This window comes from Neurospora tetrasperma, assembly GCF_000213175.1.
Source record: "Neurospora tetrasperma FGSC 2508 unplaced genomic scaffold NEUTE1scaffold_1, whole genome shotgun sequence".
In the NCBI taxonomy this organism is placed as follows: domain Eukaryota; kingdom Fungi; phylum Ascomycota; class Sordariomycetes; order Sordariales; family Sordariaceae; genus Neurospora; species Neurospora tetrasperma.
Window position 1 is genome coordinate 888043 of NW_009799099.1, and position 25075 is coordinate 913117.

The 25075-nt window shown below is 52.6% G+C and overlaps 5 protein-coding genes across 5 annotated transcripts; 4 read left to right on the top strand and 1 right to left on the bottom strand.

Annotated features, from left to right (window-relative positions):
* Positions 1-105: 105 nt before the first annotated feature.
* NEUTE1DRAFT_56543 (uncharacterized protein) lies at positions 106-5186 on the bottom strand (the record flags this gene model as incomplete). The annotated part of the gene is made up of 2 exons (XM_009848931.1): positions 106-1130; positions 1200-5186. 2 exons carry the CDS (start codon positions 5184-5186, stop codon positions 249-251), a joined length of 4869 nt encoding a protein of 1622 aa, XP_009847233.1.
* A 2366-nt stretch (positions 5187-7552) lies between these two features.
* Positions 7553-7994, top strand: NEUTE1DRAFT_34338 (uncharacterized protein; the record flags this gene model as incomplete). Its single annotated transcript, XM_009848751.1, has 2 exons — positions 7553-7624; positions 7860-7994. 2 exons carry the CDS (start codon positions 7553-7555, stop codon positions 7992-7994), a joined length of 207 nt encoding a protein of 68 aa, XP_009847053.1.
* A 1000-nt stretch (positions 7995-8994) lies between these two features.
* On the top strand, positions 8995-11414 carry NEUTE1DRAFT_56547 (uncharacterized protein; the record flags this gene model as incomplete). The annotated part of the gene is made up of 4 exons (XM_009848932.1): positions 8995-9037; positions 9115-10088; positions 10147-10604; positions 10671-11414. The coding sequence occupies 4 exons, from the start codon at positions 8995-8997 to the stop codon at positions 11323-11325; spliced, it is 2130 nt and encodes a 709-aa protein (XP_009847234.1).
* A 3173-nt stretch (positions 11415-14587) lies between these two features.
* Positions 14588-17718, top strand: NEUTE1DRAFT_75235 (chitin synthase 3; the record flags this gene model as incomplete). The annotated part of the gene is made up of 3 exons (XM_009849315.1): positions 14588-14782; positions 14835-16630; positions 16696-17718. The coding sequence occupies 3 exons, from the start codon at positions 14627-14629 to the stop codon at positions 17408-17410; spliced, it is 2667 nt and encodes an 888-aa protein (XP_009847617.1).
* Positions 17719-23867: 6149 nt separating this feature from the next.
* On the top strand, positions 23868-24663 carry NEUTE1DRAFT_119516 (uncharacterized protein; the record flags this gene model as incomplete). Its single annotated transcript, XM_009849316.1, has 1 exon — positions 23868-24663. The coding sequence occupies one exon, from the start codon at positions 24145-24147 to the stop codon at positions 24607-24609; it is 465 nt and encodes a 154-aa protein (XP_009847618.1).
* Positions 24664-25075: the final 412 nt, after the last annotated feature.

A 25075-nucleotide genomic window follows, 5' to 3' on the forward strand; every position in this document is an offset into this window, starting at 1 on the left:
TGATGTGAAGAAGCTAACCTCCTTCAATGTAACTCGGTCCTTCTTGACTTGGCTTCGCTTTGCTTGTAATAACATGATGTAGCAAACGAAACGCGCTCTTCGTCTTTTCTCGTTCCTCTAGTGACTCTCATTCTAATATGCTGAAAGTCATCCCAAAATCCATTCCTCATTCCTTGAACCCTTGCGCCACCCCATGCTCTCTCCTCAATGATGCACAATCAAGTTTATAACCGCTTCTGCAACTCCCCTCAATCATGCCTAAAAGTGCACTTGTCACCCTTCGCACACTTTCCCTGCGCCCAAAACGTGCACTGCTTCGTGCCAATCAGACTGCGGTTAATGCCCCTGAGATGATCCGGCACTTCATCGCCGTTACGATCACCGCGGTTCTTTTTGTTCTTCCAGTGGGGCTTATCGCCGCGATGATGTCCTTGTTGCTGTTGTTGATCACGTCCGTCACGTCCGCCATCACGACTGTCGTTACGTTCGCGGAAGTTTTCGCGGCCTCCGTGGTGCGGCTGCTGGTCCCAACCACTGCTGTCGCGGTCGCGAGAGTTAGGGTCGCGATCACGGCTGTCACGAGCGTTGTGATCATAGGCTTGACCAGCTTGATAGGGGTCGTAACCGCCGTGCTGGGCGGCAGGTTGAGTGTGAGGAACGCCGCCTGCCCAATTCATAAGAGAGGTGAGGTACTCGGTCATTTGACGGTCGGCGGGCTGGTTGGGTTGTTGTTGACCACCGCTTGCTAGGGTGGCGATGAGGGCTTGGATCTCGGCGGCTTGTTGGGGGTTGGCGTTGGGTTGGCTTGCGAGAGCAGGCAAGATGGTACTTAAATCGACGCCTTGAGCAGCGAGCTGAGCCATCTGTTGTTGGTAGGCACCAAAGGCGCCTGGCTGCTGCTGTTGTTGCTGTTGTTGAGCATACCAAGCCTGCTGTTGTTGAAGGGCATTCGCATCCGGCTGCTGTCCTTGCTGAGCTTGCTGGGCGTAATACTGTGCCCAGGCTGCGCTGTAGTCTACCGGGGCTGCCGCTGGTTGAGCAGCCTGAGCTGGAGCTGAAGCTTGAGCCGGCACAACAGGAACTGCCGGAACAGGTTGTTGCTTGACTTCAGGGACTGTCCGCTTAACATACTCAACGATTTCTTCCACATAGTCTGCAGCCTTCTGAATGAGAGGATCTGTGTAATCGCGACGACGTACTGTCTTGGGACGTGCAGGATCGTAAGGCTCCGGATCACGGTAGTACCGGACCCTTTCAGAGGAAATGAGCTCGTACGTTCGCTGATCACGAACCTCCGGCGGCTCGTTTGTGACAGGCACGATGATAGGCGGAATGCCCTCAGGCCTAGCCGCAGCAACGGGCGCCACGTGCACGGCGGTTGGTTGCTGTACAGGGATAGGATACCCGGCATACGGGCCGGTGATCGAGTTAAGCGACTTCATCGTCTCGGTGAAGTCAGCAAAGCCTGGGCTCGACTGAGTCTCCAGCCGAGCCTTGGCCTCATAAACTGAACGGTGAGCACCAAAGTTCTTCAAATCGGTAGCTCTGCGACGAAGCTCATCATACTCCAGACCTGCAGGCAGCTGAACATCAGACCCGGAGCCGTCATCAAGCGAAGGCTCGTAAGCAGGCGACTTAGGCGTAGGCGGAATATCCGATGGGTCTGTGTAAATGACCATGAGCTCCTTGGCTTCCCGATCGTCCATGAACGCCTGTTGTTCGGTGCGGAAAGTCTTCACGCCACCCATGGTGACATAGCTTTCCTTGCGCACCTCCTCCGAAAGAACTTCCAGATCAACCGAGTTGGGCTCCTCCCAAGGGCGAAGCTCACCCGCATGGCCCTTTTTGAGTGCCATGCCTTCACGCTTGTCCTTGCTATCTGATCGGACATCGCGAGACTGGCGGTGGCCCATCTCTTCAGGAAATAGGGTGTACTCCTTGATCTGGCATAGTTGGTCGTCGCTCTTGAAAACGACCCTCATGTTCTTTCTCCTCCGCTCCTCCTTCCGCAAGCGGCGCCTCCTCTGTTCTTCCGTCTCATTCGGGTCAGGGGCGGACTCCGCCGGAGGTGTTGCGTCTGCTATCACCTTCCTGGGTGCAGCAATCTCATCCATGAGTGCCGCAAACCTAGAGCTGGTCGGTGGCTCTTCCTTGGGCTTTGTTGCCTTCGCCGAGTTGCCAGCTGAGGATACCGCCTGAGGGGCATTGGATTTTATCGCAGACAGCGCGGTAGATGGTTTTGCAGAAGCTGCCTTGACCAGCGGTTTCGCTGGTTCGGCCTTTGAAGGCTCTGGTTTTGGGACTGGCTTTGCTGATGGGCGGGCCTTGCCAGGAAGCAGATAAGAAGCACGGGGTTTGGACGCGGTCGTAGCAGGTGTGGTAGCCGATGTTTTAAGAGCTGGTTTGGCTGTAGTTGGAGGCGTCTTTGAACCAGGAGATGGGGCTTTGACATCGCTAGTAGACTTCGAGGTGGCCGTCACCCGAGGCTTACCATCTGTAGAAGGCTTCTTGGCCGTGCGTGCATCACCATTGGTATCATCCTCACGAGCTCTCTTGGTTGTTGAGACTGTTGTCTTGGCAGGAGTTTTCTTAGCATCGCTGCTAGCCTCTTTCTTTGACTTGGCCGCAGGACTTTCCTTCCCAGCGTTCTTTTCGGCATTTGCAATGATAGTTGCGACCAACTCATTGATCTCAGGATCACCCAGCCCCTCAAGCTTGCCTTTTGTGGTTTGGAATTTCCAAGCCTCAAGTTGCTCTGGCGTAAGGCTTGTAAAGCAACCAAAGAGGCGAAGAGCGGCCTTGGCCAACGATGAGGTAGCCTCGCCAAGGTTGAAGAGTTGGATCAGAAGATTGAGTAGACGAACGGGCAGTATACCCCTTTCACCCACCATCCGCAGGATTATTGGGTCTCCGACTTTGAGTCCCTCAACAATGGCTGCTTCAAGCTCCGTTTTGAACGGCTGGAGAGACTGCTTCAGAGTCTCAACTGCAGCAGGCTTGAGGGTAGCAGAACCCTTTCCCTTGTTCTTAACATCTTTGACAAGCTTCTCAAATGCTGGTGCAGCCCTTAGAGCAGCAATCTTATCTGCAACAAATGCACCGAATTCGTTACTCGTGTGTACAATCACCTTCCTGTTTTTCTTGTGAGCTGGATGGAGGCGAAGCAGCTCGGATGCTTTCACGGCTGTCAGGGTAGGCTCGGGCGGAGGCGATCCTCGCTGCTTAGCATCCGTTCCAAGTTCACCCTTGGAGAGCTTCTTCCACCAGTCGGCCGGCATCTCAGTCTTTGCTCGTTTCATCTCAATGTCAAGCCTGATATCTGCTCTCTGGCGGTCCAGCACCTCTTTGGCAGTTTGATATGCTTCGGCATGGTTGCTGAGAGACTCAGCAGGAGTCCAGCCACGTTCAAGACCAGGGAATAGAGGGTCTTTGCCCGCTTTCGCCACGATGGTCACGAAACGCTTAGTTGGTGGTCCCTTCTTGAGCTGCACCGGAGATTCATCGATGACGAGATGCGGCACTCCTGGGACAGTGCAACCCGGTGTTTCAATTGCCTTGTCAATCAAATCCTCATCTACGATGAAAAGACCGGCAACATCGCCACCATCGCCTTGCCCATTTACATCCGGTACGAAGCCAGGGTTCGCCGAGTTATTATTTGCGAAGCTAATGACTTGGGGATTCGCGATACTGGAGGCTGGTTGTACCACCTTCGGTTTCTTGGCAAGGGTTTGCATCTCCTGCACATCACCAGGTCGCTTTACGCCCGAGATCACATTATTTTGGGGAGACTGAACAGTCTGTTGTGTAGCCTGAGCCTGAACCACCCGTTCCTGCGCCGGGGCCTGGAACGGTTGGATCTGAACGGGCTGGGACTGTGAGATCGGAACTTGAAAGGCTTGAGGTTGGCTAGGCTGCTGATGTTGGACAAACCCTTGTGGTATTGTCTGATGTTGAGGGGCTTGCGAAATGGTCTGTCCATGAGGTTGCGGTGTGGGCTGCGGCGTAGGCTGTGGTGTCGACTGTGATGGTTGAGCAGTCTGATGAGCGGGCGTCTGCACCATCTGTTGCACTGCAGGCTGGGCCATGGAACGTGGAGCAATTTTAGGTTGGATAGGTTGCGGCACCGGTGGTTGGGCAGGCTTCTGCTGTATAGGTGCGCTTTGAATTGGTGTATGACTTAGTGGGCTGGGGCTGGCCGTGGCTCGCTGCGCGGGGATTTGTGCAACAGAAGCGCGGTTTTGAATATGTTGCCCGTTAACAGTTTGCATAAAGTGAGCTTGATTTGGCTGGGGCTCGGGGGTATGGTGACCCTGGACATGGTGGTAGCTCGTGAGCCCTCCCTGGACTGGGCCATGGCCAGCCTGGTATTGAATGGGCGTGGGCGTCTGCCTTTGTTGTGGCGGCTGCTGCTGCTGCTGCTGCGGCTGCGGTAGATGTAATTGCGGTTGCGATGGCTGTTGTTGCCGCTGAAGTTGTGGGTGCTGCTGACTGACATGTTGCGGCTGATGCTGAGGCGGCTGCTGTGATTGATGTACAACCGGTTGTTGGTGATTTACAGCTTGTGGCATCGCTAAGGGATTTTGGTACTCTCCATTCGTAGCATAGCCTGAGCTCGCCATTGGTACCCTCTGCCATTGCTCTGAGACATGTCCCTGAAGATAGCCATCTGCCGACTGTTGCCTGGGGGGAACAGCGCCATGGGCAAAACCACCTTGAACTACTTCTTGCCTCTCGGGAATCTGAATATGGTGGTTCGAGTATTCGTTCTCTTGTGGGAGGTCAACAAGAGCGAACCGGCTGTCAATTGTGCGATGGTTGCCATATGGGTGCTGCTGTTGTTGTTGTGGTGGTTGTTGGTGGTGGTGCTGTGGGTGCTGCTGGGCAGGTGCATAATGTTCCTGGGTCAATGGCTCCTGAGCATAAGGGGCAGATGCAGGGCTAGGCCCAGTCCATGCCTCACTCTGAGGGTAGTAGTCGTAGTGGCCATAAGCATTTGTTTGCGTGTCATGACCAGCCAGCTGCGGGTTGACCTGCTGTGGAGGGTCAATGAAAGCACCAGGGTTGTGATACACATTTTCGTGCCCATGCTCAGGAGTGAAGGCGAACTGTTGTTCCCATGGATTCTCTGCCGCAAAGGAGTTGGGATCCCATTGCCCGGCGTGGTTGTTGTGGCTGGCGTCCATGACTGGCGAGGACGATGATTGCTGGCTTCAGCTCAAGAGGGAAGAATCCAAACAGACGAAAAAAGGGGCAGCGACGGGCTAGGAGAATCAAGGTGGTCAGTCAAGGGGGCTCATGCGGTGCAAGTCATTCCACCACCGATCCAAATCTACACAACAGACTTGTACGAGAGTGACAAAGTCAATCTAGTGGGAAATTTGGAGCAGAATACTCTCGGTCGAAACTCACTTTGCCGTTGATAGTGGGTGTGTCAAAGCACAAGACAAAGGTGTGCCCTTAACAACCAGTCCGGAAACTGTGTGAAATGAGTGGCTGCCTTGCTACACGGGTGGGGTGTCTCCAATGTCGAGTGGTGGGGCACAGAATGCGCTAGCTGGTCCAATCAGGAAGAATGCCAAGCTGGAAGCGGCTTAGCCTGTGAAGTTCTGCGAGGCAAGAGGAGGGTCAGCGTCAGGTAAAGAGTCCAACTTCAGTTCTGAGAAGTTGCCAGCAGTCCAAGTGTAATGCGTGAACGAGTGGGAGACAATGAGCGAGAAAACCAGCTCGCACATGTCCTGAATGAAATCTGAGAAAGATTTCAGACATGAAAAGAGAAAGAGAGAGAGAGACCCTGAGAGAGAGAATGAGAGAGAGAACAAAAGAAATCTGGAGGGAGCGTTATGCAAGGCCGCCAGCACCAAGCAAAGTCCAGCGACAAGTTAATGTCGATATCGATGTTGATTTACAGGAGAGCGCTTCAGAATGCACTGTTCCCGGTGATAGTGGTGGTGGTGGTGTTGTGGTGTGGTGGTGCAAGTCGAAATGTTGTCGAGGCCGGTTGCCCCTGGTAGCGGCGGGGAAAGCGTTGGCATTCAAGATGGACGTGTAAACAGTGGTCGAGGTACCGTCCAGGGTGACAGCGCAGGGAAATCAACCAAGGTTGCCAGCCGCGGCGGTTGTCTGGAAACCACACGACGCGACTTGGTTGAGCTTGCTGCTAGTTTATTGCTATTCGATGCTCTGGTCGAGTATTCCGCTGCCATGATGTCCACCGTCTCAAATCAAGTAAGTGTTGCCGAGGACACAAAAAGTGAGGTGAGGTGAGGTTTTGTCTTTAATGTGAAACGGATTCCATCAACGGGCCGGCTTGCGCGGTTGAAGTCCCGTCGGTGGGGTTGTCGGGCGTGGATGAGGTGTGCGGGGCTGCGAGCACAGCACCGTTCAAACAGTTGCAGTAGTGCTGTTAAGGAAGTGATATGACCCGCAGGCCTTGGCAGTGCTGTGGGAGTCCCTCAACGCTCGCTGTTCGGAGTGCGAATTGCCCGTAGCACTAACAGCCACCATCCACTCAGGGTTGTCTTTTAGGTTTCTCCCAGGAATTCCAGCCAGGCCAAGGTGTGTGTCTTTGTTGGGCTGCCTGCTTGCCACACAGCAGATGTGAAATCTGGATCTCAGGTTGTGCATGGGACAATTAACCAGGGGGCGAGGCTGATAGATCCGGGTGTCATTGATAGCCATTGCCAGAGGCTCATCAAATGACGGCAGCATATCAATCAAGATGGGATTGTGCAGTCTCTGGATTGCCATTTCCAGGTACTGTTGTTGTTCTCCCCAAGTCGTTGTTTGGTTTTGCATTTCTCCCCGCACATGTCTCTCTCTCTCTCTCTTTGCTCTCTCTGCTCTCTCCCCTCTTTTCACCTGACAGGATTAAACGCAAGGTACTGTGGCAGGTAGCCCAGGTTACTTGTACCGTTTTTGGTCGATGTTGGTGAAAGGGTTTGTTGGCCTTTTGGTTAACACGAACCCCATAATTTGCACTGCAAATCTCGCAATCCTTGACCACTCACAGCCTTAATGACTGCGGGTTCCAGAATGCGTGATTCAACAGGCAGATGCAGGACATGTGATATGGTAAAATACAGTAGTGGTCTTTGTACTTGTTTTTTGAGGTGTTAGGACTGGGGAAGAGGTGAAGATGATGCATACCCTGAATGTGTTCGTCACGATCTTATCGTGGTGTTCTGACGCCTTGGGGCACGTGCTCCTTGTTGGGTGGGTTACGTGTGCCTGAATGCGTTCGCAAACTCGTCACGAATCTCCCCCACGCGTGCGCGGAAGACAACAGCGATGAGGTTATCGCAGTTCGCTACAGCATTTCCTCTCTATCCCGGGTTAAAGAATGGAGAGGTCCCGACCTTGAACTCAGCTGAGCAGGCAGGTAACGAAATTAATCTTCAAAAGCCAGGGCCGCAGGTCGATCGGACGACTGCAGCTGCTAGGGAAAGAGACGAGTTCCGAATGACGGTCGCGCAAGCAGAAAAACGCCCGAGAGGTCAAGAAAACCTGCGCGTTTAAATCGCCTCTACAGCTTTGCCAGAACAGGGAAAAGATGTACGAAGAAAAGGACGCGATTATCAAGTACGACGATGGGCGATGCGACAAGGCGACCAAGGGCGACAAAGTTGGTCGTCGAAGAAAGGAGAGATGCTGCTGATGTCAGGTCAGGGTGACGACGGGAGTTGAAAGGGAAAAAAGTTGAACGTGAGCAGCGGTCGCGCAAATCAGGTGCGTTCCGCCGTTCATAAAAGGGACTGACGCTTTGCGACACTGGGCAAGCGGGTGCATGAGTGCAGTGGGCAGGCGCTTTCTCAACGAGTTGCCAGTGACGGGAGTGCATTGACTGGCTGGCACGCTAGCGCTCACGGGCCGCCGACGCTCGCTGGCACTGGCGGACCACGGGCCTTTCTCCAAAAATGGCCCAGGCACGCAACGAAGTGGAAGTCTGCACACGCGAAGCAAGAGCTTCTGTGGTCTGTGCGCGTGGCAAGTGAAGGTGGAAGTGCCCCTGGGAAGTTGGATTTCTGTAGCACGCTGGCACGATAAGGAAGTACCTGGAACCAAAGAGCCGGCCGTTTGTTGGGTTTTGGGTGGGTCCGCGCCAGCTGGAGGCAGGAATGAGTGGGAAATTGCAGCACTGTTTGTACCTTACCATTTAATCGCTACTTCTAGGCAGGCAGACAGGTTATGGCAGGAGCAGACATACTGGAAATATCTACCTCTAGAGGTACCTATCTTTCTGGACCTTGGGGCTGTCCATCATATACCTCTACCGATATAGGAAGATGAAGAGCAAACAAGAACGGACAACATCGTAAAATGTCAGCGATGACACGCACGGGCTCAATCATCCATTTCTTGAACAATCAAAGGTAAACGCCACAGAGGCAGGAAGATGTCACAACTTGCTGGTTGCGGTGTCAATCGAGCATTGGAGGACGATAACGGAATCCTCGTCATATGTGCTGTGGGGGAAAGCTCTCAGCTCAGGGCGGTACCTCCTGTAAGTGGAGGCCAACAGATATACCTAGAAGGGAAGGGGGAACAGTCCACTGGGAGACAAAGGCCACTGGTCCAAGCCGAGGGAGAGATGTCAGGTACCTTGCGGACCAGAGAAGACAACATACCTCTAGAGGTACCCAAGGTAGCTTCAATGGAGATCTTCTGTTTTCTTCCGTCAGCTTTCTGTATACCTACTATTGAACACGTAAGGATCTTCTGGACTCAGTACTGTAACACCTTGACACGTTTGCCCTTTCGTCTTTAACAGGAAGTTAAGGCACTCTTTCCTTTGCGAAAGCAACGACTCGAGGCCAGCCTGGCGATAATTCGGTTCAAGGGACGCGATCACAAGCCCCACCACTGTGACAGCGAGACGGGAGCTACTACCTTCCCTTGCCTCAACAGCCTACAGTATTCTACAGCACCTCGGACCCGAGTCCTCCTCCACAAACTTCCTGCCGAGCGGCATAGCAATCACTTTAATACACAGACATGGCGCCAACACCAGGGAATTCTCTGCGCGACAAGCAGATCTGTATGTCCCACTGCCTTCCTATCCCCAATGGTCCCGATGCCAGACAGTCTTGCGGTGGACTGACACATGCTCTCCAGTGTCTATCAAGAAGCTCCTGAACCTCAACCAACCCCTCGAACCGACCGACGGCGACGACTCGAATGGCTTCCAATCCGCTTCCGCCCCCTTGCTGAAGGACATTCCCACATGGAAGATTTTGGTTTTTGACGAGCTCGGTCGCAATGTCATCAGCCCAGTACTCCAGGTTTCGGATCTGCGATCCATGGGCGTCACACTACACGTTTCCATTGCGGCCAACAGGCAACCGATTCCTGATGTCGACGCCATCTACCTTATCGAACCGAACGCCAAGAACCTCCAGCAAATCACCAATGATCTTCAAAAGAACCTCTATAACTCTGCCAGCATCAACTTCCTCTCCTCGGTACCACGGCCACTGTTGGAGGACTTTGCGGCGCAAACCGCTGTCGCCGGCACATCGGAGAAGATTGCCCAGATATTCGACCAGTACCTCAACTTTATCGTTCCCGAGCCGGATTTGTTCAGTCTGGGCATGCAGAAGGAGCATACATACTGGGCGTTGAATAGCGCAAAGACACAAGATGAGGAGTTGGACAGAGTTATCGACAGGATCGTCAGCGGCCTGTTTAGCGTGGTGGTGACACTAGGCGTCATTCCCATTATTCGCTGCCCCAGGGGTGCTGCTGCTGAGATGGTTGCAACGAAATTGGACCGAAAACTTCGCGATCATATTATCAACTCCAAGGACAACCTCTTTTCGGCACACAGGGCGGCCGCTTCCAGCACTGGAACGCCAAAGCCCCTGCTCGTTATCATGGACCGTAATATCGACCTAATTCCCATGCTGTCCCACTCGTGGACCTACCAGAGCTTATGCGCCGACGTCTTTGGTTTGTCGGAATCGAACCGGATCACAATCGAGAGCCCTGTGGACTCCAATAACCCGGCCAAGGGTACCAACAAGAAGACGTATGATTTGGCTGCCGATGATTTCTTCTGGGCCAAGAACTCATGCCTGCCGTTCCCTCAGGTAAGCTGGAAGTGCAGACGGGACATCCTGAGGATGGTCTACTAACCAGGATGCTTAGGTTGCCGAGGACATCGACATTGAACTCACGAAATACAAGGAGGAGGCGGATGCTCTCACCAAGAAGACTGGCGTTAGGGATTTGGACCATTTCGAACAAGACTCGAGTGCAAGTGCTCAGCATCTAAAAGCAGCTGTTACACTCTTGCCCGAACTGCGCGCAAGAAAAGCCACTTTGGATATGCACATGAACATCCTTGCTGCTATCCTTGGCGAGATTCAAAGCCGACAGTTGGATAACTACTTCCAACTGGAGGAGAACGTGTTCAAGCAAACCAAGGCGCAAGTGCTGGATCAGATCAAGACGGCGGACAAGGGCAAGCCTGAGGATTACCTGCGTCTCTTTGTGATCTGGTACCTCAGCACGGAACAGGATGTGTCTCGTCAGGAATGGACGCAATTTGAGGAGGCACTCGCGGCCAAGGGCTGCGACACAACGTGCCTCTCTTACATCAAGCAGTAAGTGCTACCCCCTTTTTTTTCCCTTGGACTTTTCAGCCAATCCTGACTAACAATACCACACAGAGTCCGCGCCACGACCAAAATGACACAACTCACCACGGTCAATAATCCTTCATCCTCCAACCAGCAACAATCCGGGTCCTCGGACCTTTTCAATCGCTTCTCTGCCATCTCGAGCCGTCTCACCGACCGTCTCAAGGAGACGGGCGTGCCCACGGGCGCTCTCTCCAATAACGTGGCCTCTCTCTTGGGTGGCATCAAGAACTTCCTCCCCGAAGACCGCGACCTCACGGTAACCAAGATCACCGAGTCCCTCATGGACCCATCGGCCGCCAGCTCCTCGGCCATCGCCAAGACGGAACACTACCTCTACTTCGACCCGCGCAGCGCCAACGCGCGCGGCACCATGCCCCAGCCGTCGGCCATGCGGGCCCAAGGGAGCGGGTCGTCCCTGGGCGGTCCCGGTGGCTTGCCAGGATCAAGTGGCCCGGGCCAAACGGCCAGTTTCGGGCAACGCAGACAGGGGTTCTCGGAGGCGATTGTGTTTATGGTTGGCGGTGCGAGCACGGCCGAGTATAGCAATTTGCAGGAGTGGGCGGCGAGAACGACGACGGGAGATCGTGCAAAGAGGAGGGTGATTTATGGTGGTACGGAGTTGCTTAATGCTGGCAGCTTTATCAAGGAGGAGTTGGAGAGGTTGGGTAAGGAGGTTTCGTAGATCGATGGCGAAAGATGAAGGGGAAGAGTGAGGGGTGGAAGTGAGGAGCTGCTATATATCAGATTATAATAACTTTACTTGGTCAAAAGCGTTATCAAGCATTCATGTTTGCATCACGATGTTTGTGTTGGTGTTGTCTTGCCATTTGGACAATGTCACTCGAGAATCAAGATACCAGACGTGATGGGCTTTCTTGGCCTCCATCCACGCTCATCGCATGCATGTCTTGCATTCTCCTTCAGCATGACCCGACATGGCGTGCACATGTCACAAAGCTGAGATAGGTGCAGCTGCTGAAGCATGCCAAAAATAACTTGACCGGAGGATTTACTTGGCACCCCGAAACGGAACACCGAGCCCACGGACAGGCGGAGTCGGCAATTCTGCTGATGGCTGATCAAAAGTTGATAACGCGTCCTGGAGACGTTGGAGTCAATGTTGTTAAGTCGTCGTCAGCTAAAGAGGCGAAGGGACTCGTGTGCGCACGTCTTTTCAGTACTTGTATCGCCGCTGAAGAGGCTGTGCTGCTTGCGCATTCGGCATCCAGCATCCGAGTAGTAGTCTAATGCAACAATTGACAGTTCGCGTTCGTCTTTGTCATTTCATGAATGACCGACCCATTTAATTTGCAAAGAAGACTTCCCACCCATCAAGGTGCCTCGCGTTAAAGTTGGCGCTTATCCAAAAACGCCAAGACCAGGGCTTAGCAACTTGAACTGCCAAAGGAGGCGACCAACGCGCGATGCCAAGTTTGGTGTTGTTGGCCGCGCGCAACAGGAAGTGGAAGCCAGGGACCACTGACCGGCAGCTAGCTCTGTACCTGTACCTGTAGCTTGTGCCAGGCTTGTCCCAGGCTTCTCCAAATGAAGTGGCTCCACACGACGGAGATATAATGTATCATGTACATCAAGGAAGGTGCGATATCAAGCATTGCTTTGCCCCTGATAAATCTTTTGGATAAAGAGAGAGACTCGAAGGAGATTGTAGGGGATCCGAGAAATTGGGATTAAGGGAACAGTGTCAGGTATGGCATAGAGTATGTCTGTAACATAAACATACAGTGATGCTCGATATCAAATTTCACAGGTCAAAGTCAAAGACACATTGATTACATCTACGTAGTGTACAGACTAAAACATCGGCTCCCTCCCGCGCACACACCTGCATTGATATGATGTCTCTCTTTCCCGGGCACTGCTGATCTCGTGGAAAAGCACAGATGGGGGAGAGTTGCTCTAACACGCAAAGTGCTGCTCTAAAAGTGCCGATCCGGAGTGAGGCCGTTCAACGAGATGAATCCCCAAGGGGAAAGAGGTTCGCTTGTCGAGACGGCAAATTTGATGTCGTTGGATATTGTATCCCGACTTCTCCCCAAGTGGACCACCGCTATGGCACTCGAGAGCGAGCCGAGTCGAGATGCCGGACTGGTCTGGCCCATTGGATGAGCGCTCTGACCACACCTAGGCGGGAAGCTGCGTGCTCGTGTCGCTTCGTTGCTGCGGATGATCCTGACAGACAACCTCAACGCCTCTTTGGATGGAGAAGCTGAGAGGTTGATTGAACAAAGTGAACATGGGAATAAGAACATAGTGTAGACTAGAAATTAGGGAAAGATAAAGCAGAGAGATCCTGGTAAGGTAGGTTTCATTGACTAGTCCCCCCACAGCCCAGGCTAAGCAGGAGGCTTCAACCCCTCCGTGGAACCCCTTTAAGAGGCTCAAACTATTGTAAAGACGAATGAACCAATCACGAGCTGTGTCTTTGGGGAAGCAGTCAGTGGAGCGACGTCACTCGGCTCCCTTGGGCGCTGAAACGGGCAACCCACGACACCATGGCGAGCGAGTGTTTGGGCGTTTTGGCGGTTGCGAAAAGGTCGCAAAGGGACCGTTGATTGGCCTTGACATGGCCCCTGTAGCCCCGTGCGCCCATGTTGATTTCGAGGAACGGCATCCACTGCGACCAGCCCCCCCAGTTAGACCGTGGACGACCCCCCCGGACGGGATCATCTGCCATTCGCGCCGTCGCGGTCCTGGCACCACATTCATCAGCTTGAAACTCGAGATTTTCCTCTTTTTTTCCCCCCTCTCCCTCTCTCTCTTTCTCTTTTCGTCCCGTCCCGTCCTCTTTTTGTTGCTCTTGGATTTCACGTGTCTCTTTCGCGGTACGGACAAGAAGGGGCCCAGTAAGAGGAACGAGATCTGGCATGCGGCATTGGCATTGGGCGACGAGACATTGACTACCAACCGCTACCGTACACTTCGAGACACAATCCGAACTTACCCCTCGATACCCCAAACACCCGCCAGTCAAGGAGACGTATTACCCCGTCCTTCCCTGTCAACGAACCATCAACAGATCCACGCCGCGCGGACGGTAGCTTGTCTCGACAACTACAAGGAACTGAACGGTCAACCGCCGAGTAAAAGTAAGCGGCCACTTCTTGCAAGAACAAACAAGCAAGACGGGCGGCATAACACTGCCCAAGGGAGCAAGCTCCAATAAAGACGGGGGACCAACAGGAAGCTGGTTGGGAGAAGGGCCTTGACGGCCACGGCGCATTCCACACACACCAAGCGACTGAGACTTTGTGACGAACACCGACCCGCGCCAAACCTTCAACAGTGATCGACAATACTTTCTCGAGAGAATCGATATATCCCACACACACTCATCTCTCCCTCCAACTTCCCCGGGGGATCACGGAGTAACTACCCAGAGACTATACCCCGTTGAGCGCCTCCTTCAATCCCGGCACCATGTCGTACAATCGATTAGGCAAGTCTACTTCTTTTATGCTATGAATCACTCATGATATCAAACAAACACCAAGACCCCAAGTGGGACTGTCACTACATTAGCACCCACTCCCTTTGAACCCTTCCAATATCCCAAACCACATTCCTTTCTCGGGGCCCTTACCCCTTGCTTCTTTGGAACTGCATGGGTCCCAAGAGTCTTGGAGGCCTGCCTACCTCGAGGCCGGACCCCAGCCTAGCTTTCTTTACTTTCAGGACGACTTCAAGATTGTCAAGAGAGAAAAGGGATTAGTTACTTGCCTGGCGCAAGTGCACGGCAGTGGTGATCTTCTACACAGCCCATCTCGAGTCTTTGCTCTTACATACACATTGCCGCAACGGGTCGCATTGTGCCGGGCCTTGACGTACAGACTTGGCCATCGCGCGCGTCCGGGCGCGCATATGGGTTGCCTCCTAGCAAGACAGTCATTGGTGATAGCTTGAAACTGCCACTCTAACACTTCCTCTTCAACTGTCTAGACGACGACTTCTACGAAAGTCACCCAATGGATCCTCGAATGCATACGGCTCCCCCCGCGGGCCACCCCATACAGCCAGGCTACCAGTTGGAGGACAACCCGTACCACCATCAGCAAGGCTTCGATATCCCGGCTGGCCCTGGGAGATACAGTCCTGGAGATGCGCTACACATTCAGACTCCTGTGAGTATAGCTGCTATGTCTGTGGGGAACAAGATACTAATGCGCCGAGCAGCAACCGATCGAGGGCATGGGCGGATACAATGCCCCGGGCCAACATTATACCCCCGATTACGCCGTGAACCCGGAAGAGCACCACGATGCCTACTACAACCAGCCCTACGAGCCCCAAGTTGGCCATGATCCATATGCCGCGGCCCCAACACCCCCGGTGGCCGGATACCAGGCGCACGACGACCAACGGCCCATGTTGATGCATACCGATTCTCAAGTCGGCCAGAGCGATCCTTACCACGACGAACCCCAACCGCCAACGAACAATGCGCCCATCAAGAGGTGGAAGACAGTCAAGCAGGTGCTTCTGTACCGCGGTAACTTGGTGCTGGATTGTCCTATCCCTCCAAAGCTGCTGAACCAGCTCCCCCACGGCGAGCGCGACGAGTTCACCCATATGAGATACTCGGCTGCCACCTGCGACCCTTCCGAGTTCTACGAGGAGAACTTCACTCTGCGCCAGAAGCTCTTCAGCAAGCCTAGGCACACAGAGCTCTTCATTGTCGTAACCATGTACAACGAGGACGAGATTCTGTTTGCGCGCACCATGATTGGTGTGTTCAAGAACATCGAGTACATGTGCAAGCGGACGGAAAGCAAGACCTGGGGCAAGGACGCCTGGAAGAAGATTGTGGTGTGCGTCGTCAGTGACGGTCGTGCCAAGATCAACCCGAGAACAAGAGCGTTGTTGGCCGGTATGGGTGTCTATCAGGAGGGTATTGCCAAGCAACAGGTTAACGGAAAGGATGTCACGGCGCATATTTACGAGTACACGACCCAGGTCGGCATGACCATCAAGAACGATGTCGTCCAGCTCATCCCCAAGCAGCAGCCCGTTCAGATGCTGTTCTGTCTCAAGGAAAAGAACCAGAAGAAGATCAACTCGCATCGTTGGTTCTTCCAGGCGTTTGGTCGCGTTTTGGATCCCAATATCTGCGTGCTCATCGATGCTGGTACTAAGCCCGGTGGTAGCTCCATCTACCATCTGTGGAAGGCCTTCGATCTCGAGCCCATGTGCGCCGGCGCCTGCGGTGAGATTAAGGCCATGTTGGGCACGGGCGGCAAGAACCTGATCAACCCGCTCGTCGCCACTCAGAACTTTGAGTACAAGATGAGTAACATTCTCGACAAGCCTCTCGAATCCGCCTTCGGCTTCATTTCCGTCTTGCCCGGTGCCTTCTCCGCTTACCGCTACGTCGCTTTGCAAAACGACAAGAACGGTCAAGGTCCCTTGGAGAAGTACTTTGCCGGTGAGAAGCTGCACGGCGGCGACGCCGGCATCTTCACGGCCAACATGTACCTCGCCGAGGATCGTATCTTGTGTTTCGAGCTCGTCACTAAGCGCAACTGCCACTGGATTCTGCAGTACGTCAAGTCAGCCACGGGTGAGACCGATGTGCCCGCCGACCTGACGGAGTTGATTCTGCAGCGTCGTCGTTGGCTCAACGGTTCCTTCTTCGCGGCTATCTATGCTATCGTCCACTTCCACCAGTTCTTCCGGTCCGACCACTCCTTCTTGCGAAAAATTGCCTTCTTCATCGAGTTCGTGTTCCAGACGGTCAACATGATCTTTGCCTGGTTTGCTATTGGCAACTTCTTCCTCGTATTTAAGATCTTGACGACGGGTCTGGGCGACGATAAGCTTCTAGGGACCGTTGGCGAGATTTTGGGCGTCGTGTTCGCGTGGGCGTACGGTGTGACTCTGATAACATGCTTCGTCTTATCCATGGGTAATCGACCGGCTGGTTCTCCACGGTTGTACATGGGTATGGTTGTTTTCTGGGCCATTATCTTTATGTACGTTTGCTCCTCCCTCCCCTCTTTTCTTTCACTTGGAAGCCCCTTTACTAACAGTATCACAGCTACCTAATGTTCGCAGCCATCTACATCGCCGTCGTTTCCATCCAAACCGACGTCCAAAAGGGCCTCTCCTTCACCGACCTCTTCCGTAACGAGCTCTTCTACACCCTCATCGTCTCCGTCGTCTCCACCTACGGCATCTGGCTGATCGCCTCCCTCCTCATGTTCGACCCCTGGCACATGGTCACCTCCATGGTGCAGTACATGCTCCTCTCGCCCACTTACACCAACGTCCTCAACGTCTACGCCTTCTGCAACACCCACGATATCTCATGGGGTACCAAGGGTGACGACAAGCCCGACAAGCTGCCCTCCGTCAACACCAAGGACGGCCAGGGTAAGACCGATCTTCCCGACGAAGGCGATCTCAACGCTTCGTACGAGCGCGAAATTCAGGTTTTCTCGAGGAAATACGTGAAGCCGGTGACGGCGCCGACGAGTGCTCAGTTGGAGGAGAAGCAGATGGACTATTACCGCGGTGTCAGATCGATGGTCGTGTTGGTGTGGATGATTACGAACTTTGCGCTGTGCGCGGTGGTGTTGAGTACGGCTGGTCTCGAAAGGATCGATCCGGAGGAAGGAAGCCAGGAGCAGGAAACGACGAAGCGGGCGACGATTTATATGAGTGTGGTGTTGTGGAGCGTGGCGGTTCTGAGCGGGTTCAAGTTTGTGGGGGCTTGTTGGTTTTTGGTGGTGAGGATGTTTAGGGGTGTTTGAGTATGATGCTGTTTTGGTGTTGTTTTTTGCTGTTGTTGTTCTTCTGGAAATGCGTCATGAATTAGTAGCTTTTCTTGTTCTTTTCGAATCTTTGAAGCAAGTGGATGTTACGTGGATATGTGGATTTGGTAAAAAAAGCAAAGACAATGGGAGCTGTTTGGTTGAGATGAGTGAGGACATGGAGAGTGGAATGTGGATAGAATCAAAGATGGGACTTGGGAAGGAGTTGAGAGAGATTAGGTCCTTTGCCTCCTTTTAACGCCTTTTTGCTTTAGCCAGAGATACCTATTGAACGTTTTGAAGCTTCAGGGGGCTTTTCTTGGGTGATCGGAGTGGACATGTGCTTTGCTTGTTTCTACCGCAGATGTTATGGCAGAGATATGAAGTCATGATGATACCTAATGCTATAGTGACGCCAGTCTGTACTCAGGACTTGCGTTGTCGTCTTGCCTATCGCAATGAATACCAGCTCAACCGGTTAATGTTGTTTCCCGCGATGATTGACACAGTTTGTTTACACTAGATCATCTTGTGGTTTTCAAGTGGAACAATTATCAAGGTCATGGACAGAACCGCCTATTCTGATACCTTCATGCTTTTGCGAAATGAAGTTGAATAATGATCAAGTGAACCCCATCATAGAGAAGGCATGGTGTTCAATCGTCTTCATCAACATTACCGTAACACTAACTCAACTCTATACACTCATAAACTCGTACGTGATGGTGATCCCTACCACGATATAATCTACCGTCTTTTTCGTCAATAAGTCCAACCTTTAATCCCGAGTTCCCAAGGAAACCATATCCCCTCCCCCCTATCCCCCCTCCCCGGTAAAGAAGGGCAGTATAAGCCTTTCAACGTATCACCTTCCCTTCGCTCAAACTTTTCTCGCAGCTATCTATCTTCCTCATCCTTCCACGACGGGAGATCAGCAAAGTACCGTAGAGGCACATACAACATATGCAGACTCCGTATCTCACAGTCACAGTACGGGGATGAAGCCTGGTCGTTCGCATCCTTTTGAAGCGTTGTTGTGTTCCAGGAAGAAAGACATTGAACGTTTCACGTCTCAAACATTCATTCGTTCAGAAGAGGGACTAATCTGTGATTCGTCCCGGTCCATTCCCACCCCTCCCTCCGGCTGGGACTCCAAGATGGATTTGACAGCATTCTTCGGCTTCAACAAGTATGGAGATAGTGTATGGAGTTTGGAGATGGAAGTGACGGCGGATAGATGCTTGTATCGTCTGTTTATATATGAAGCATCAGAACGAGATTGGGTTTGCGTTCCGGATTGATACCTACCTAGTTAGTAACTTCTCAGGCAATCAATCGAGTACCAGTTGTTATGCTTAACAAGATGATGAACAGTAAGTAGTAATCTTTCGTCTTGAGTTTGCAATCTATATATGCGCAGTTTCAGATATCAATGATAGATCCCGACCCTCACTTGGTTATCTACTTGGAGGAGACATCGTTGAATCTCCCGCCTGCATGTTCTTACCATATCATCGAGCCATTTTGTTCTGGTGATTCAAAATGTTTTCTTTTCTACGAGTGAAGTCGGTACCTAGTCAATGACGGCCCCTCTTTTATCGAAGCCTACACTACCGTATATAAGAAACATAGGGACGTGCCACACCACGCACGACATGCAATGGGAGCGAGGCAGGTACCAAGACGTATGTATATACCGACAATCACTCTCGGTGTAGGAGTCAGGAGCGATCGGTCTCCGTCTCTCATCGTTGCGAGCCTCATCGTCGGCGGTACTGGCGGGTGGTATCTCCTTGTTTGCTTGAGCTTGCGTGTTTGCTTGCTGTGCTTTGCCTGCGGATGCAAACCCGAACTCGAACTCGAACTCGAACTCGCACTCAAATGAATGACAACAACTCGGCACTTTCGCAACTGCTGTTGGTTCTCACTAACTGCAGTACATAGTAAAGCCGAGATTTATCCAAAGGTAGATTCCTCGCTAGCAAAAGTTCATAGCTTGTCAAAGCCTTTTGGTTATGTTCATAGCGGGCGGATTTGTCCCGTCAAGAGTCCATTGCCCAAACTCGTTTGCGGCATGAAATCTAGTCAAACTTCACGATGGCCAAGCCCGGTCAACTTGGTACATGGAAAAAGCTGAGTGGGAAAGGTGACCACGAGGGCAAGACGTCTCTTTGAGTCACATTCACCACTCATTCACTGCGCCGTTCGTTCACTGCGCCGTTCGTTCACTGCGCGCTTCCTTGTCCTTGTATGGAAATAGGTTCGTGCAAGGAAAAAAAAATCTGCTGGTCAGTTGGTCAGCCACGAAATCGATACCTTCCTTTCGGTCGCATAAATCTTGTCTTTGATGAAAAGTTCAAAACTTTCTTCCATGTTCTTCGAAGAACGTGCATGAATGAATGACATGAACGGGAGGGAGGTGGCGAGAAGTCAACGGTCATCCATGGTTGGTCATGGGAGACACTGACAGCGACGATTGGTAAGTTTTAGCGAGTAAAAAAAGATTTTTTTTTCGTGCCCTGCTAACAGTTACCAGTGAGTGAGCTAAGAAAGAAATGTAAGCTAGTGTAGCGCTCAGACTTTGTGTGTGTGGCGGACTGGCGTCGTTGGGCTTTGCTTTGTTGGTTGTTTTGTCGTCGTCGTTCGGCGCTTCCAAGGTCTAAACCAGGGCAGGCGTTTTTGGCGGCGTCGTTGCGTGCTCTTCAAAAACTTCTTTTTTTTGCCCCTCTCAATGCTTCTTCAGCCGCTGACAACCGTAGTCACTTCGCTGGCTTCATTGGCTGCACCAATCACTGAAAGAATTCGCATTCTGGGTTGAGCTGCCCAGTTCATTGGAAGATGCTACCGCCGTCACCGTGAAAAAAGAGGGGAGCAGGGGGGGTCCGCGGTCGTGAAAGAAGGTGGCTTGGCCTTGAAGTGTCCTTGGTTGGAACTTGGAAAGGGCCGAGGACGATGGAAGAGGGACACGTGAGGGAGGGGGGAAAAAAGAGGCTCTGCAAGTTGCAACCGAAGCAGAATGCAAAGAGATCTTAAAGCCGACCGAAGGTATTGTACAATGGTGTCCCGCTGGGAGGTGTGGTTGGCCAAAGCTGAGGAAAGGGTCCTGTTGATGTGTAACCGAAGACACAGGAATTTCTTGACCTCTTTAGTCACACCACACAATGAAGGCACACCAGGAAAACAAAATTGAATGCGGTGCCGTTGGAAATATGGCATTCTTAAAAACTCGAGGGATGACAAAGCCAGAGTCTGATCGACAATTCAAGATCCAAGAAGCACGGTTTTTCAACTTAGAAAATCCTTATCTCGGAAACAAACCCGTTGGTTCGTTGACCCAGACCACCGGTTGGCGTTGACACAGGGCATCGGACGGCACCTTATCAGCGCAGGACGGGAGCGAGCGAGAACGCCCTGAGAGGCGGGAGATAGGGCGACAGCTTTACCCCGGATTTTCATTGCAAGCCTCCCGTCCCCCCTTTTCCTCACTCGGTTTCAGTCGGTTGGTCTGTGTGTTGAACGTTCGACCCTCGGCTACCTTACCAACTTTCTGACGACCTCCAGATTCCAGACGGACTCAAGACACTTCGCATGAACGAAGTGAAAGCATGACTCCCATAATTCATTGACACTGACCCCACGTGGTCCTGCTTTGCGATCGGGCTTTGTTGTGAGGGGATCGGGGGCTTGTTTCCAATTTCCCGTCACCTTGTTCCTCAATTCATCCGCATGACTTGCTTTCACCGTGACTTGGACCGCCCGGTCCCCCTTGGCTTTGTTGAAAACGAGGGGTAACGTTGGTGTCGTGATCCATCTTACCGACGATCTTGGTTGAAGCACCAGGATTTGGTTTTCCTCCCTTTTTGACTCCATCGTAAATTTCCTCTATTACGTGTAGAGATGAATGGTCTCTCACACCTCGGCCTGAGCTGACTTTCGGTTCCCATTTCAGGCTCTCTTGCTTCTTCACCACAAAGAGCTAGGGCTAATACTTGTTCTAGCTGTTTGAACCGTATCTACTAGCGGGAGATGACAGCAACAAGATACGTTCTTCTTCCGCGGTCTATGCCTCACCATTTCCTCGTTCGGGATTCGGACTTGAAGCGGCATGACAGACCTCATCGAACAATGAACAAAGAAGCCGGGAGCATTGACCGCACGAGCCCAGAATCCGGGGTTGCCGGCACTCGGGCCAACTTTTGGAAGACGTGTGCCTGAGAAAACTGGAGACTCGCTTCGCCTAGGGCAAAGCTCCTTTTTGCGATGGAGCCGGTGATGGGTCACGGATGGATCCCGGGGGAGGGGGTTTTTTTTTTTCACCAGGTGGTCGATGCCGAGTGGGAAAAAAAAGATTCTGGACCGGGAAAACAGCCGACAGGGTCTGCATAGGCCATGGCGTGGTGCGAGAAAGAACGGTCATCAGGGACTTGCTGAAACTTTCGAGAACAATTCAAACTGTGAGGGGTCTTTGGTCTCTAGCGTCAGTCAGTCGTCTCTAGTGTAGCACAGCAACGGCAAGTCGGCAACACCAGCGCCAAAAAGAAAAATAGAAACAAAATAAACCCAAAGAGGTTTCGTACACTCCACATGGCGCGTCGCTACACCGCCAAGCATTGAACAAAATAAGAGTCATATCCGTGATATTTCAAGGAGAAACCGAGCAAATATCAGGAACGACTCTCCGACACTCATCGCTTCACCAGGGGTAGATGCTCAATGGAGAGAGAACAAGCAAGACCACATACAGTTTCTCTCGCTTGTTCCACCATCTCTACGTGATGTAAATACATAATGTACACAACCACCCACGGAGTACCGACTCCGGCCGGCATATATCCAACTGACCGCCGCCTCTCAACGCTCAATGCCGTCGGTGGACGGACAGAGGACGGTCTCAACAGCCCCCAGAAGCCGCCGAGGCAATCTGACATTGCGACATGGTGACATGGAGGGGGGCAATGAAGACACAGGCTGACGCGAGATGGCGGACTGGTGGTGCAAACTTGCGTGGGGAATGAACAAGTGAACACTTCACTTCACACAAAGAGCAGCAGCAGCAGTTGACGGCAGAGCGACGACGACGACGACGCCAAGGGTGAAGGACAAATCATCATGGTCGCATCGGCCATGCTTCAGACCTTGAAGATCACGGCGGGAAGACTGGATCGACGTCCGCCCTTTTGCCAAGCCGATCAAGCAGCTGCCAGGCGGAATGCTGCGGTCTTGTGTGTGTCGCACAAAGAACGAAAAAGGGACAAAAAAAAAGAGATTTGGCCCAGACAACACAATTCTGGTCGCAGCGCTTCGTCACCGTCCCTTGCATGACGCATGGACCAGATTTAAGTACCACGAAAGTACAACTCTGCGGGCTTGCCATAGAAAGGATACACAGCTCCAATTCCCAAATTATGGGGTAATGATCTCGTAACAGAAAGTGCTGGGGGGGCTCGTGACTGCCAGACAGGGCCCGCTCTGGCAGTTTCTATGTGCTAAGAAGAAAGCTTGAATGGACCGTTGTCAACCGTTCATGGCCCGGCGTGGACTGCCATTGACTGTCGAGACTGCCATGGCCTTGTCCGCTGCTGCAAAATACACTTTTTCAGCCCAACAAGCCGTCCGTTCAGAGGTCGAGGAGCACCTGACGCACCTGACGCCATTCCGTTGTTTGGTTGGCTTCAGTTTGTTTCTGTCATTGTCGTCAACCTCCATGGCTCCTCCCGGCCTTCTGACAACGACGGACTGTACCACCACACACACACACCAGGATCAGTGAAGCACTTTCACCACCTCCTGTCCTGTAACGTGCTGCAGAGACAGTCGCACAATGGATCATGGCACAGCAGCAACCGCAGATTTTGGCATCTCCGCTTTCTCCATCCCGGTTGCAAAAAGTTACAAAGTGGAAGTCACGATGCGATTCGAGAGGCAGAGAGAGGCCAGTTGCTATGTAGGGCAAGTCCACGTTGGCTCCTCTGCTGCTCCAGTTGCGGTCCATTGTCTCCATTCGCCTTGGGTCTTGAAAATTTCGCAATCCGGCCGAGCCCAGTGTGTCCCTGTACTTGTGCCGGTGTATGACCTCGAAAGAAAAAAAGAGAAAATAAGAAAATGCAGAGGTACAAAGTACTTGCAAGTAGCGGCTAGGTAGCTGACAAGCAAGAGAAGGTGCGTCGTGTACAAGTCTGGACAAAGAGGAGTCATGTGGCTGCCCACTTTTCACTTGCTTTGCTCATCATCCTAGGTCCAAGCACTGGGCAGCTCGCTAGGTGGTTCCATGGCGACCCAGCATCGTCCCAGGACTGTCACTGTCCCCAGAGTTACGGTACCGTCCGAGCACCATCCATGACACCAATTGGGTTCAGTTTCCCGCCGGCTGCATCCATGAATTAACTAATAAGACCTTTTTCTTGGCCAGCCTTCCTTGGCCATCCCATCCCTTTCAAAACCCACGAAGCAACGACCCCTCGAGTGACCCCTCTATAACATACCCTCATCTATTAAAAGACCGAATCTCTCAGGATCCGCACCCCTCGTCTCCCGTCTTCCCTACACACGGATCCATAAGTGCCTTCTTCAGTCTCAACTGTTCGTCTCCAACAACAAAGACAAGTCTCATACCACGCGAACACTTCTACTCAGACACCAAATCATTTCCATCAGTCAACAACATACGACAGCTGTGTCCACACGAAACCACCTCAATCAACAACACCACACATCACATACAAACAGCCGTCACAATGGAGAGGACACCATCATACACCATCACCGAGCCCCACCCCACGGTGGTGCAAAACACCTACACCAAGGCTGGCCGCGGCGGTGCCGGTAACTTCTTCCGTGCTCCCAAGACCACCCCTTCGACCGGCGTTCCCACCAAGGTCACACCATCAGCACAACCCAGCGCTCCCGCCCGTTTCTACTCGGGTCGCGGTGGCGCTGGCAACGCCCACACCTACACCCAGCGCCCTACCCTTTCTTTCGACGAGGAGTACCAGAGGGCCGAGGTCCGCGAGAAGGCTGCCACCATGGGCTACGTCGGGCGAGGCGGTGCCGGCAACATCTTCAGCACCGTCAGTGACAAGCTCAGCATCCGCTCCGAGAGCAGCTCCAGGAGCAGGCATCGCCGCGACTCCGTCAGCACCACCGAAAGCCACCGCTCTGGTTTTTGGAGGACGCTGAGCAACCTTGCCCACAAGGGTTAGGAGCCCCGCTCCGACAAAAGAAGCAGGAGGACCCTTTACGAGTGGCGCCTGTCACTGGCAGAGTATGGAGAGAGCAGCATAGGCTCGAGCATTTGCAGCAACAGGGAGGAAGAAACAGTCCAAGAAGACCATGGGGTTAAGGATGATGATGCCAGTCATGAGAGGGAAACCCACCGACCTGCGATTCAACGTGCTGGCCTTCGCAGATATCACTCCGAACCCGCTCTTCGACCGAAATACTTGTTAGCCATGGCAAGCATCCGACGCAACTCTCTTGCACCATCGTCCTAATGCAGCCGTCCTCCTCTCCCTCTTCATCCTCCTCCTACTTCTTCATACTTTTTTTTTTTTCACTTCATACACACACTCACCACTCCATTATTCAACCTATGGACGTCGTTTTTTTTTTTTCTTACACATGTTTTATTTCTTCAACATCAGCACGGCGTTTCGGGCGGCTTCTGTG